The 12,673-nt window shown below is 35.8% G+C and overlaps 1 protein-coding gene across 6 annotated transcripts in view; it reads right to left on the bottom strand.

Moving 5' to 3' along the window:
• ORC3 (origin recognition complex subunit 3) overlaps positions 1–12,673 on the bottom strand; it is a 62,675-nt gene that overhangs the window by 48,501 nt on the left and 1,501 nt on the right. For 4 of the 6 annotated variants that reach the window (XM_045498983.1, XM_045498981.1, XM_045498984.1 and 1 more), the window contains exons 2-4: positions 10,259–10,313; positions 3,848–3,945; positions 1,989–2,133 (exon numbers count right to left, since the gene is read on the bottom strand). In XM_045498983.1, coding sequence (XP_045354939.1) covers positions 1,989–2,133; positions 3,848–3,945; positions 10,259–10,313 — 298 coding nt within the window. The remainder of the gene's footprint in view (positions 1–1,988; positions 2,134–3,847; positions 3,946–10,258; positions 10,314–12,673) is intronic. The other 2 variants (XM_045498985.1, XM_045498987.1) reach the window with 1 other exon arrangement.

The raw sequence follows: 12,673 nt of genomic DNA, 5'->3' as shown, positions 1-12,673 counted from the left end.
AAACGAATAAAATTTTTTTAAAGGCTTATTTATTTTGAGAGAGATAGAGAGATCAGGGGAGAGGCAGTAAGAGAGAGAGAGAGAGGAAGAGAAAGAGAATCTCAAGCAGGCTCCATGCTCCCCACAGAGCCTGACGCAGGGCTCAATCTCATGAACCACGAGATCATAACCTGAGCCAAAATCAAGAGTCGAACACTTAACCAACTAAGCCACACAAGTGCCCTGGCAGGCTACTTTTAAACAGACATATATCTTTTTGAAAATAGAAAATGTGCAACTGTGCCTAAACATTCTTTGACTACATATTTTTTTTTACAGTATCAAAATGATATTCCTTGCATTATGGTCTATGATTGTGATACTGTATCTCTGAACAAATTTGGGAGTTTAGCAAAACACCAGTTTATCTTGTCTTTCACTGACTGACTTTATAAGCTATTTAACATTATGTTGCTTACAACAATGGACTGTGTATCGGAAACAAGAAAATCAACAATGTCTTTAACTGAAAAAATGTTCTCAGACTACTGACTTTGAAATATAAGATTTCCATTAGCTTCTTTTCTCCTTTTGGCAGTAGGCAGAGAAGGGATTTAAACAGTGCTCTCTCAACAATCTATCAAGCCATCCCTCTTGATTACATTTTCCCCACTCCACTTCCAATTGTTGTAACCTAGTAGTAGAGAAACAAAGCACCAAACAGTATAATCAGGCCATCACTGGGTCTCAGTTTCTCATCCATGAATGAAAAGGGTTTTGAAATTAAGTGCAGGCTGCACTGAAAAGCTGTTCACAGTATTATAAAAATCATTCCCTGTGTCGTTACTCAGAGTGGTTCTGGGATCAGCAGTATGGGCATCAGCAGGAGGCCTGTTACAAATGTAGAGTTTTAGGCCCTGCCTCAGACCTATTAATGAAAGCCTGCATTTATTAAGATCCCTTGGAGGTTATTTGTAAGTACATTAAATTTTGCTAAGTATTGCCCTGAACATCAGGAATGAGATTTAGATAATGAACAGGATTAAAGGCAGTATTAGGGCATCTGGGTGGCTCAGTCGGTTGAGCATCCAACTCTTGATTTCAGCTCAGGTCAAGATCTCAGTTTGTGGGGTCAAGCCCCGAGCTGGGCTGAGCACAGACAGCTCAGCTTGGAGCCTGCTTGAGATTCTCTCTCTCCCTCTCTCTCTCTCTGCCCCTCCTCCACCCATTCATTCTCTCTCTAATGATTTTTTTTTTTTAAATCAGTATTAAATAATACAACTAAGTTCTTATCTCAGTGCCCACTAGTTTAACAAACCTTGAATAAATAACAAATTGCAAGTGCAATGAAGAGTACATTTGAAATCCAAATAAACCCACTTTCTTTCCAAAAGAAATAAGGAAATTTGCTAGTATTCCAAAGAAATTTTCCATTATCCTGCAGCCAGATATTTGGTTAAAATGGGATATTAATGATGGATATTTAAGTACCTAAGAAATTTACAATCTGCAGCTTAAAAGCAATTTATATATAATTCATCCAAGCCCCCTTATAAACTTCATACAGTATTATGAAATAATCTAAGATTGATAAACTAAGCACAGGGAAATAAAATTAGGGTCATAGATAATTCCACTGAAGATAACGATTTAAAAAAAAGCACACAAATCTAATCTACTAACCCACTGGTGGTTTTTTTATTACCGAATTCAAATCTCATCTATTCTCATAAAATAACTAAGGAAGAAGAGTAACGCAAATATATTTCTCCTTCATTTTTCTGACAGAAAGTTGAGGAGGGTACTAGCTAATCCCGGATCAATTTCTTTTAATTTAAAGTTGTACAATCACTATAAGGAACTTTTATTGGTTTTGAAAGTATGTAGAACAGTATAATTAGTTTAATTCTATAAATGAAAGAGACAAAACAGGTTGATCAAGAGAAGTTAGTCTCTACTATTCTCAACAAAACCACTAACTAAAAAAACAAACCTACACCCATACATACCTAGAATAAGAGCAGCAGTTGGAATTTCTCTGAGTTTTATTTGACAGCCCCAGTCTCTTGAATTCTTATGGAATCCCGAATAAGACTGTTGCAGAAATTCAATTAGACTATTGAATAGGTTTTTATTTAATTCTTCTTGTAGTTGCTACAAAGAAAACACAAAACTTTAAGAATTATTATCAGTAGTAATCTGATGCATCTTTCCAAGCCTGGGAAAGAAAATCATCATGAATGCCAAAGATTATGTATAAAAGTATTAGATGGATGAAATAAAAAATATTTTTTCCTTAAATCTCCATTCATTAGTATTTTGGATTCCCTCACTAAAGAATACAATTTATTCATTCAACAAACATTCACTAACCACCTTACAAAGGAAAGGTAGTCTTTATTCTAAAACAGTGAAAAAAATTAAGAACACTTACAATTTAAAAACATTGTGTAAAGTGCTATGATAATACAGAATAAAGAGTAGGACCATCCAACTTAAGCTGAGGATGTGAGCCAAAGCATTAAAGCAGGTGATGAGGGAGGCGACTACAGGGAGAAGAAAATCAGAACGAATGGGGAGTAGAGGGAGCAGGGAAGCAAGCAAGCACCAAGTATCCAGGGAACCACACACACAGCTAAGCATCAAGAACATGAGAAGTGGTAGGGAATGAGCCTGGACAAATAAACAAGGGGCTAGACCAATAAAATTACATTTGATGTTAAAAGATTTGGGTTTTATCCCCTCGGGAGAACCACTGAAGGGACATGAAGCAGAGATGTGATTAAATCAAGGTTGAAAGGGTTGAAAGGGTTAATCTGACAGCACTGTGAACAGATGGGAGAAGCTGTACTGGCAGTGAGGCTGGAAAACCCCTGCAGCCTGGCACTGTATCTGCCTGAAGGCAAGACTTTCCTAATTTGGCCAATGGTGCTACAGGGACTAATGACAGACCTGAGGGGTCTGACATCAGAGGCAGAGACATCAGTTAGGAGGATCATCACAATTCAGGTTAAGAAATGAAGGCCTATGCTAGAAACTACAAACTCAAATTCCTTCAAGGGTCTTTCAAGGGAATACATGAATGAGCAAAGCCCTAGGTGAAAGCAATAAAGAGTGGTAGGAAGCAGTAATAAACACAGTGCATAACCCTCCCATTTAAAACAAACAAACAAACGAACAAACAAAAACACTGTGTTGCTCAAATAAAACAAGTCCGCTCAAGATATTGGCCCTAGAACTACAAATCTGCTAAAGTACAGACATTTTTTAGGGCTAGAATATAAAGAACACAGAAGAAATTGGATATGAGGAATGAGGGAATAAAGTATTTTAAAAATAGCTCGATTCCTTAATTCTATAACTGAATGGATTAATTTAAAGAGTGCCACCATTTAAAAGCTGTGAGCATATGTAGAGCCTTGGCAGCTATCATTATAAATGTATGTTCCAGGAGTGCCTGGGTGGCTCAGTTGTTGGGTGACCGACTTCGGCTCGGGTCATGATCTCGCAGTTTGTGAGTTCGAGCCCAGCGTAGGGCTCTGTGCTGACAGCTCAGAGCCTGGAACCTGCTTGGGATTCTGTGTCTCCCTCTCTGTCTGCCCCTCCCCTGCTCACATTCTGTGTCTCTCTGTCTCTCAATAATAAATAAATGTTAAAAAAAAAAAAAATTTAAATGTATGTTCCAGTACCTGAAGCCATGCTTAATACTTGGAACAGGAGTGTTTTTTTAGAATATACGGCTTATGCTAAACTAATATTACCCACGTTTCATCAATACTCTTGAAAATTGGTGGAAAGGAAGATGGGAAGCAACAAATACGAGATTTACGGTAATAGAGAAATAGAAGTTATTAAAAAAAGTATTCACCTCAGTTTCAGATTTCATCTGCTGCCATATCAACTGATAAGTTTCGAATCGAAGCTTACTGTCCTCAGACTCATTTTTCCCTTTATTAAAATAGTCCTCTAAAAACACAGAAAGAAATAGGTCAGTTTCTTTTTTATATGATAAAAGTTAGAAAATCTGTGTGCAGGGGTACCTGAGTGCCTCAGTTGGTTGAGCATCTGACTCTTGATTTAGGCTCAGGTCATGATCTCATGGTTCGTGGGGTTGAATCCCACATCAGGCTCTGTGTTGAAGGTATGGAGCCTGTTTGAGATTCTCTCTCTCTCCCTCTATCTCTGACCCTCCGGGCTCTCTCTCTCAAAAATAAACATTTAAAGAAGAAAGTCACACAGTAGGGGATGGGGCTGAATTTTTTAATCTGTATCAAAAATATATGTATTTGGAGATAGGTGACATCCAATATCCTTTATATTGACTTTTATTTATCTCATATTTTTACTATAGTAAGTGCATCTATAAGATTAAAAATATATTTTACTTTTTATTTTACTTTATTTTATTTTATTTAAAATATATTTTACTAAATATATATTTAGATTGTATTTCTATCACCTTTGAATTGCTAACAGTATTTAATGGATTTTGTTTGATTTAATATTAATATATTTTTTACTATTTTCTCTTATTCTACAGCCTTGTATGCTTTGCTTCATATATTTGCCTTGAACTCTCCTTTGTAAAATGACACTTAATACTATGATTCTTGTTCTTTTATTCAATTGACATAGTTTAGCCCAGCCTTTTATTTAGTCTGTCTGTATTACTTTATATGCTTTTTGAACGTTTTCCTCCAAATGGTTAGCCATTTATCAAAACACCATTTATCAAAATACCAGTGCTTTTCAAACTTTTTAAACTATGATCCACATTAAGGAATACATTTTATCATATGCCTGTTGGCCATTTGGATGTCTTCTTTAGAGAAGTGTCTATTCATGTTTTCTGCCCATTTCTTCACTGGATTATTTGTTTTTAGGGTGTGGAGTTTGGTGAGTTCTTTATAGATTTTGGATACTAGCCCTTTGTCCGATATGTCATTTGCAAATATCTTTTCCCATTCCGTTGGTTGCCTTTTAGTTTTGTTGGTTGTTTCCTTTGCAGTGCAGAAGCTTTTTATCTTCATGAGGTCCCAAGAGTTCATTTTTGCTTTTAATTCCCTTGCCTTTGGAGATGTGGCAAATAAGAAATTGCTGCAGCTGAGGTCAGGGAGGTTTTCTCCTGCTTTCTCCTCTAGGGTTTTGATGGTTTCCTGTCTCACATTCAGGTCCTTTATCCATTTTGAGTTTATTTTTGTGAATGGTGTAAGAAAGTCTAATTTCATTCTTCTGCATGTTGCTGTCCAGTTCTCCCAGCACCATTTGTTAAAGAGACTGTCTTTTTTCCATTGGATATTCTTTCCTGCTTTGTCCAAGATTAGTTGGCCATACTTTTGTGGGTCCAATTCTGGAGTTCTCTATTCTATTCCATTGGTCTATGTGTCTGTTTTTGTGCCAATACCATGCTGTCTTGATGATTACAGCTTTGCAGTAGAGGCTAAAGTCTGGGATTCTGATGCCTCCCGCTTTGGTCTTCTTCTTCAAAATTACTTTGGCTATTCGGGGTCTTTTGTGGTTCCATACAAATTTTAGGACTGCTTGTTCTAGCTTCGAGAAGAATGCTGGTGCAATTTTGATGGGGATTGCATTGAATGTGTAGCTAGCTTTGGGTAGTATTGACATTTTAACAATATTTATTCTTCCAATCCATGAGCATGGAATGTTTTTCCATTTCTTTATATCTTCTTCAATTTCCTTCACAATGAAAAGATGCTCAACGTCGCTCCTCATCAGGGAAATACAAATCAAAACCACTCAGATACCACCTCATGCCAGTCAGAGTGGCTAAAATGAACAAATCAGGAGACTATAGATGCTGGCAAGGATGTGGAGAAATGGGAACTCTGTTGCACTGTTGGCAGGAATGCAAACTGGTGCAGCTGCTCTGGAAAACAGTGTGGAGGTTCCTCAAAAATTAAAAATAGATCTACCTTATGACCCAGCAATAGCACTGCTAGGAATTTACCCAAGGGATACAGGAATGCTGATGCATAGGGACACTTGTACCCCAATGTTTATAGCAGCACTTTCAACAATAGACAAATTATGGAAAGAGTCTAAATATCCATCAACTGATGAATGGATAAAGAAACTGTGGTTTATATACACAATGGAATACTACGTGGCAATGAGAAAGAATGAAATATGGCCTTTTGTAGCAACATGGATGGAACTGGAGAGTGTTATGCTAAGTGAAATAAGTCATACAGAGAAAGACAGATACCATATGTTTTCACTCTTATGTGGATCCTGAGAAACTTAACAGAAACCCATGGGGGAGGGGAAGGAAAAAAAAAAATTTAGAGAGGGAGGGAGCCAAACCATAAGACTCTTAAAAACTGAGAACAATCTGAGGGTTGATGGGGGGTAGGAGGGAGGGGAGGGTGGGTGATGGGTATTGAGGAGGGCACCTGTTGGGATGAGCACTGGGTGTTGTATGAAACCAATTTGACAGTAAATTTCATAATAAATAAACAAATTTTATATCATAATCCAACACACATTTAACAGAAACAAAAACAAAAGACCCACAAAACAATTCTTGTCATGTGACCGTGAATGTTTTCTTTTCTATTCTATTTTTTAAAACCATTATGACTCACTAAGTTGATTTCATGACTCGCACTTGGATTTTAACCTTCAGTTTGAAAATGTTCACTTATTAAATAATCTATCCTTTTTCCCACTAACTTGAGATGCCTTTATTATCTAAATACTTACAAATGCACTTGTAACTATATTTTAACTTTTTCTTTTGTTCTACTGAATCCACGTTTATTCCCACAGCTGTACTGAACTGTTTTAATGACTGGAGCTTTGCAGCATGCTCACATATGGAGTATTACTCCATGGAGTATTACTCCAGGTCTTCCTCCTACCACCACCAAACATTATCATTCTTCTTCAAAATATTTTAACCCATTCTTTCAAATAAACTTTGCTATTGCTCAAAAATAACTAAAATGGCATTGTGATTTGATTAAATAAAATCTGGAGATTGATTTGGGAAGAAATGATATGAAGTTGTTAAAAAATTCACATCCAAACACTACAGATCTCTTCCTTTAAACAAATTATTTTACATTCTTTGTAGTTTTCTACTTTCCTTCATATTTCTTGTTGTTTACTGTTAGTACTTTATTGTAACAACTAGAACTTTTATAGTATTCAATAATAATGTGAAAATACATATTTTGTTCCTGACTTTACTGAGATGCCACTAGCATTCTACCATCAAGTTCTGGTAGTTTGGAACAGAGATTCTCTTTTGTGTTAAGGAACTTTCCTTCTGTTCATAGCTCACTCAGAGTTCTTAGCAAATATTTTTTGAATTTATCAAAAGTCTTTAGAATATACTGAAGTCATTACATGGTAAAATGATAGACAAGGTTATAGGACAAAAATGCAAACAAGAAAAGGCAAGGAAATACACTATTACTAAGAGACAAAGCAGAACAACAGGGTAGCCTTAGAACAGAAGTCATTTTACTTTGATAATGAGTAAATCCATATAAAATGTTAAAGTGGCAAATCAAGACAATAATTTTTAATGTGCTGAATAACATGGCATCGAAATACTTACAAAAACAGTTAGAAATTGGGAAACAGCAGCAGCAGGACAATTTAACCTGTTACTTCTCTCAGTCATTTGTAGAACAGGAAGGTAAAAAATAAATCAGCATTGAGAAGACCTAAAGAATGTAAACTATTACTGTTGACAGGTTCCCACCTGCTCCTACGCACAATGCTCTACTTCAGTGTGAACTTCCACAGTGTCAGTGTCAGTGCCCCCACAGGTTTCAGTCCCTCTCTCTCCCTTTCTCTCTCCTTCTTGCCCTGTCGTTTTCTAGGATACACAGTCATCCACAGAATACAGAGGAGAGGAAGAGTTACCAGTCCTCTCTTAGGTACATATCCAAGTGTCTTCAAGTCAGTGGACAGATGGGGGACAAAATGTAGGGCATCTTCCTACTTCTTCAGGCAATCTGTTTCAAGAATTGAAGACAGTGAAGGCAAGTGCTAAAATCTAGATATGTTTTCCTCATTCCTGCACCATCTGTCTTATAATCAGGGTCAATTCCTTTAAGATTCTCATATCGAAATACTATCTATTGGTTTCAGATCAGTAGAATGAAAAAAAAAACAACTAAGCAAAATTTAATTATACAATTATATATATTAGGTTTACTAATACTAAAAACTTTAAATCTTAATTATAGCTGAAACTCAACAGAAAAAGTTCTAAGCAAAAATTCACTTCATATGAGAGGCAGTACCAAGCAATGGGTAGACCAGGGGCTCTGGAATCAGACAGCTTAGGTTCAAATCTCAGCTCTGCCATTTATTAGCACTATCACTGAGAAAGTTCTTTCTATGTCTAAGTATCCTCATATATTTTCATGGAGATAATCATAATACATTTCTCATAGTTTGCTGAGAGAATTGAAAGTAACACATATAGGGCCTATAAAAATCTAGCATATAATAAAAACTCAATAAATGCTAGCAATTTTGTTAGTTATAATGACATTGCTGATGTTATCAGATGTCATTTTATCTTCTATTTTCTTCATAGATAATGGGAAACGACTTGAATTTTCTCTGAAAATGAACTATTTCGAGTTTAGCAATCTCCAATATTAAGGAAATGTGTTCATTAAGTCAACCACTTACAAATTAAAAAAAATTATAATGTAGCTTTTGTTTGTTCACTATTTCCAAGTCTATCACTGTCACTTTTTATTTTGGGGGTGGGACAAGGAATGCGGCAGTTTCATGTTCCTTTGACACTAAGTTTAAGAGGGTATAGAACTTGAGATCACTGTTTATTCTGTTAATGAGAAACTAGGTTCTTATTATAAGTCATACCTACCCTCTGTCCCCCTCAATATGGACGATTATTTTATTATTTGCTCCTTGAGCACAGGTAAGAGTACCTAGCTTGTCTAAAACTAAAGGAGTAACTAACACCCTAAGGTTTGCATCATGTGATGACTTAGAAAAATCCTTTTCAATAAATACAAGTTATTTATTTTCTTAGTCAAACAGTGGTACAGTTGTTTTTTCTTTTTTAATTCAAACGAGTACACAAATATGCTTAATTACACATAATTTTTCCATCAGAATTAATCTTTACAGTACTGAAGACTGAGTGTAAATAATTAGCCTGTGAGGAGCTTTAAAAAGTATATATATATCAATACCTAGGTAACATTCCCAGAGATTCTGATTCAATTGGTCTGAGATGGGGTCTGGGCATTAGTATCTTTAAAAAGTTTCCCAAGTTGAAATCTAAGTAAAGTCAATGGATTATACCAATGTTAAGTTTCCTGGTTATGATATTTTACCAGTTACCCAAAATGTTACCACTGGAGATTTACTGGGTAAAGGGCACAAGGAAATTCTCTATACTTTCTTGCAACTGCACAGTTATCTACAATTATATCCAAAAAAACCTTGAAACAATTTTTTTTTTAAGTTCCCTGGGTGATTCCAATCTGCAGCCACAATTGAAAACCAGTACGATAAACACTTTCTGACATTAATATCATGATTTGTTTGAAAAAGTCAATTCTTCCTAACATGATCACCACACAGGTATCTGGAGATAAGTTAAGAAAGATAGTATTTTTTTAATCTGAATTTTATTGAGGAATAATTTACAATAATAAAACATGCCCATTTTAACAGTCTAGTATGTCCTAATAAAAGTATACACTCATATAACTGCTCCCTCAATCTAGAAAACATTTCCATCAGTCCAAAAAGTATTTCTGGCTCTTTTGCATTCAATTTCCCCTAACGTACCCCAGGAAATCACTGAGATTTTTAAGACAATCTCTCTTTTTTTTTAAATCCATCTGAGTTAGTCTCTTTTATTTTATTTTATAATTATATATAGATAAATAGACAGGTAACTTTTTTTTTTTAAAGTAAGCTCTATGCCCAATGTGGGATTTGAACTCACTACTCAGAGATCAAGAGTTGCATGCTCTATTGTCTGAGTCAGCCAGGCTCCCCTAAGACAATCTCTTTTGAAGAATGGGGACATATCCTTTGAAGGAAATTTACTTTCCAATTTGCCTTTGAAGGTCTTCTGGAGTCCCTTTCAGATTGAAACCCTGGGAGGTACCTTATCCCTTTGACTATAACTGCTACATCAGGAAGGTAAGTAAAGTCAAACTTAAGACAAGAAAACTACTAAATTCAATTAGGGTTAGGTTAGTTCAAAACTTAGGGGAGGAAAACTAGCCAATTCAATATTAAGACATCTTACCTACTGGCACAGAGATCTTTCTCTTCTTGAAGTTTGGCTTAAACACAAAACAACCCTATTAAAAAAAAAGTAAAAAGGAAAAAAAGTATAAAGTCAAAGTAGCCAAGGAGCAGATAAATCTGATTAACCAAGTATTTTGTGGATAAGCAGAATTTTAAAAAAGTATTTCTTTAAAGTACTAAGAAATCATCTCTCTTCTATCTGAATTAGAACAGGAAAATTCTTGAAAAACAAAGGGACTATCCATTTCTTTCTCCTCCTTCCCATGGGATGCTCATCTTTGATTTTGCTCTTAGAAACCTGATCTAAGAGACAAAATAAAAGCTGATGAAATTTAAACCCAAAAAGTTTCCATTTTTATAGAACTTAGAGAACATTAATAGCATACATTAAAATTAAGGTAAAAAACAGTGACACTGTCTCATTTCAGAAGAAATATTTATTATTTAATTAAACTTCAAGGATCCATAACCTTGACAGGAAATAGATAATTTTGGCTATTGTTTCACCTTATACATCTTTCTTCATCTGATAAAACTCTTACTCATCTGCTCTGGGAAAACTTCCCTAGTTCTCTAGTTAGAATTATTCCTTTCCCTAAGAGCTCAGAATACTTGAATGCCTTTATTTTGCTTTGTTTTAAATCCCTTTCACTGTGTATCATATTTACGGTTCTGTCTCACCAAGTAGTTTATTGAATGCCTTCAGAGCATAGACTGCATTTAACTCCTAATTGTTTCCTCAGTATCTAGGGTAGTGTTAGCATATACATTAGGCAATCAATATATGGAATGAATGCTGGCCAAGTAATTTTCCTTGTAATTTCCTAGTTACATTTAGTATCATGTTATTACCTGACTAGTGATATACAGCCCCCCAGCTACTGGTTCTGCGTTTATTCTACCAATCTTAAAGCCACGCACCATGTAAGAGCTTCTTGAAGACTGCCATTTTTGTGGCGCCTGAGTGGCTTAGTTGGTTGAGCATTCTGCTCCTGATTTTGACTAGGTCATGATCTCATGGTTCCTGGGATCTAGCTTGGAATTCTTTTTCTTCCTGCCTACCCCCCACTCATACTCGCACTCTCTCAAACAAAATAAACTTAAGAAAAAAAAGACTGCCATTTTTATGGAAAATGAAAGACAAGATTAAAAAAATACACCTAGAAAAAAATCCTCTCAGGATAGTGCTAAAGAGAGCTGTGCAAATATAAAGTGGCCATTTGGGTTACAGGATCCAAAATAAGAACAGTGCCTTTTTTTTATTCTATTTAAAAAAAATTTTTTTAATGTGTATTTATTTTTGAGAGAAACAGAGTGTGAGCAGGGGAGGTGCACAGAGAGAGGGAGACACAGAATCCAAAGCAGGCTCCAGGCTCTGAGCTGTCAGCACATAGACCGATGTGGGGTTCGATTCGAACCATGAGATCATGACCTGAGCCTAAGTCGGACCACTTAACCGACTGGGGCACCCAGGTGCTCCAAGAACTGTGCTTAACACTCTTATATCTGCAACTACTGAAATACACATATTTATAAAAATCATGTAGTACCACAACAACCTTGTCATTGGCTCCTTTCTACATCCAACTGCAATTCAATAAAAGAAAAAGAACTACGAAGGAGTGAGATATGACAAGTGCCTGGAATGGATCCTAATGTATGGCAGCGGTAGTAATATGGTTAACGGCTTTGAATTGCTGAACAAGTAAGTGATGGTATTTGAGACAGAAGTCATCTGGGAGGAGAGCTAACAGGTAGAAAATGTAACAAGGAAAGAGAAGTTTACATAGGTTTAAAAAAAAAAAAAGCTAGCAGTTACACGAGCTCCTAAAATAGTCCTTAAGATTCTTATTTATGCAAAGTCCCTTTCATAATCATCTCAATACAAGCATTTATGTAATAATGCCGTTAATGCTTTCCTGAAAAAGAAAAAAAAAAAACTCGCAATTCTGCAAGATATACAAAAATAAGAGGTTTATGCAATGTAAAGGATTAGGGTGCAAACCATGCAAAACCTACGGGCATAATAAAAACAGTACCAATCCTAATAAAAAATACTAGTGTAAGAGAACTTCAAATACCTCCATTTTGACCTCAAACATTCTAATTGATTAAATGCTTCTTTCCAGCTCATCTCTTAACTCCGGCAAAACATCCTGTGGGCACAACATCCCTTAATGGGAACCAAAACTAACACCTTAAGCAGTAAGGACTGGCCTGAGCCAGCAAGACTCCATCCATGATTGATTCCAAGACATCTATCAATCTGATCTTTACTGCCCACCTGTGCGAACCCACTGACCTTTGTCCCACATTTTCCTTATATAAACCTGGAAGCATTTTTAGCACTTTGGACACAGTCTTTGAGACTCTAGTCTGTCTTCTCACTGTTGGCTTCACTGAGATAAATTTC

The sequence above is a fragment of the Leopardus geoffroyi genome, chromosome B2 (assembly GCF_018350155.1).
Source record: "Leopardus geoffroyi isolate Oge1 chromosome B2, O.geoffroyi_Oge1_pat1.0, whole genome shotgun sequence".
NCBI classification, from domain to species: domain Eukaryota; kingdom Metazoa; phylum Chordata; class Mammalia; order Carnivora; family Felidae; genus Leopardus; species Leopardus geoffroyi.
This window is presented reverse-complemented; position numbering and strand designations above follow the sequence as displayed.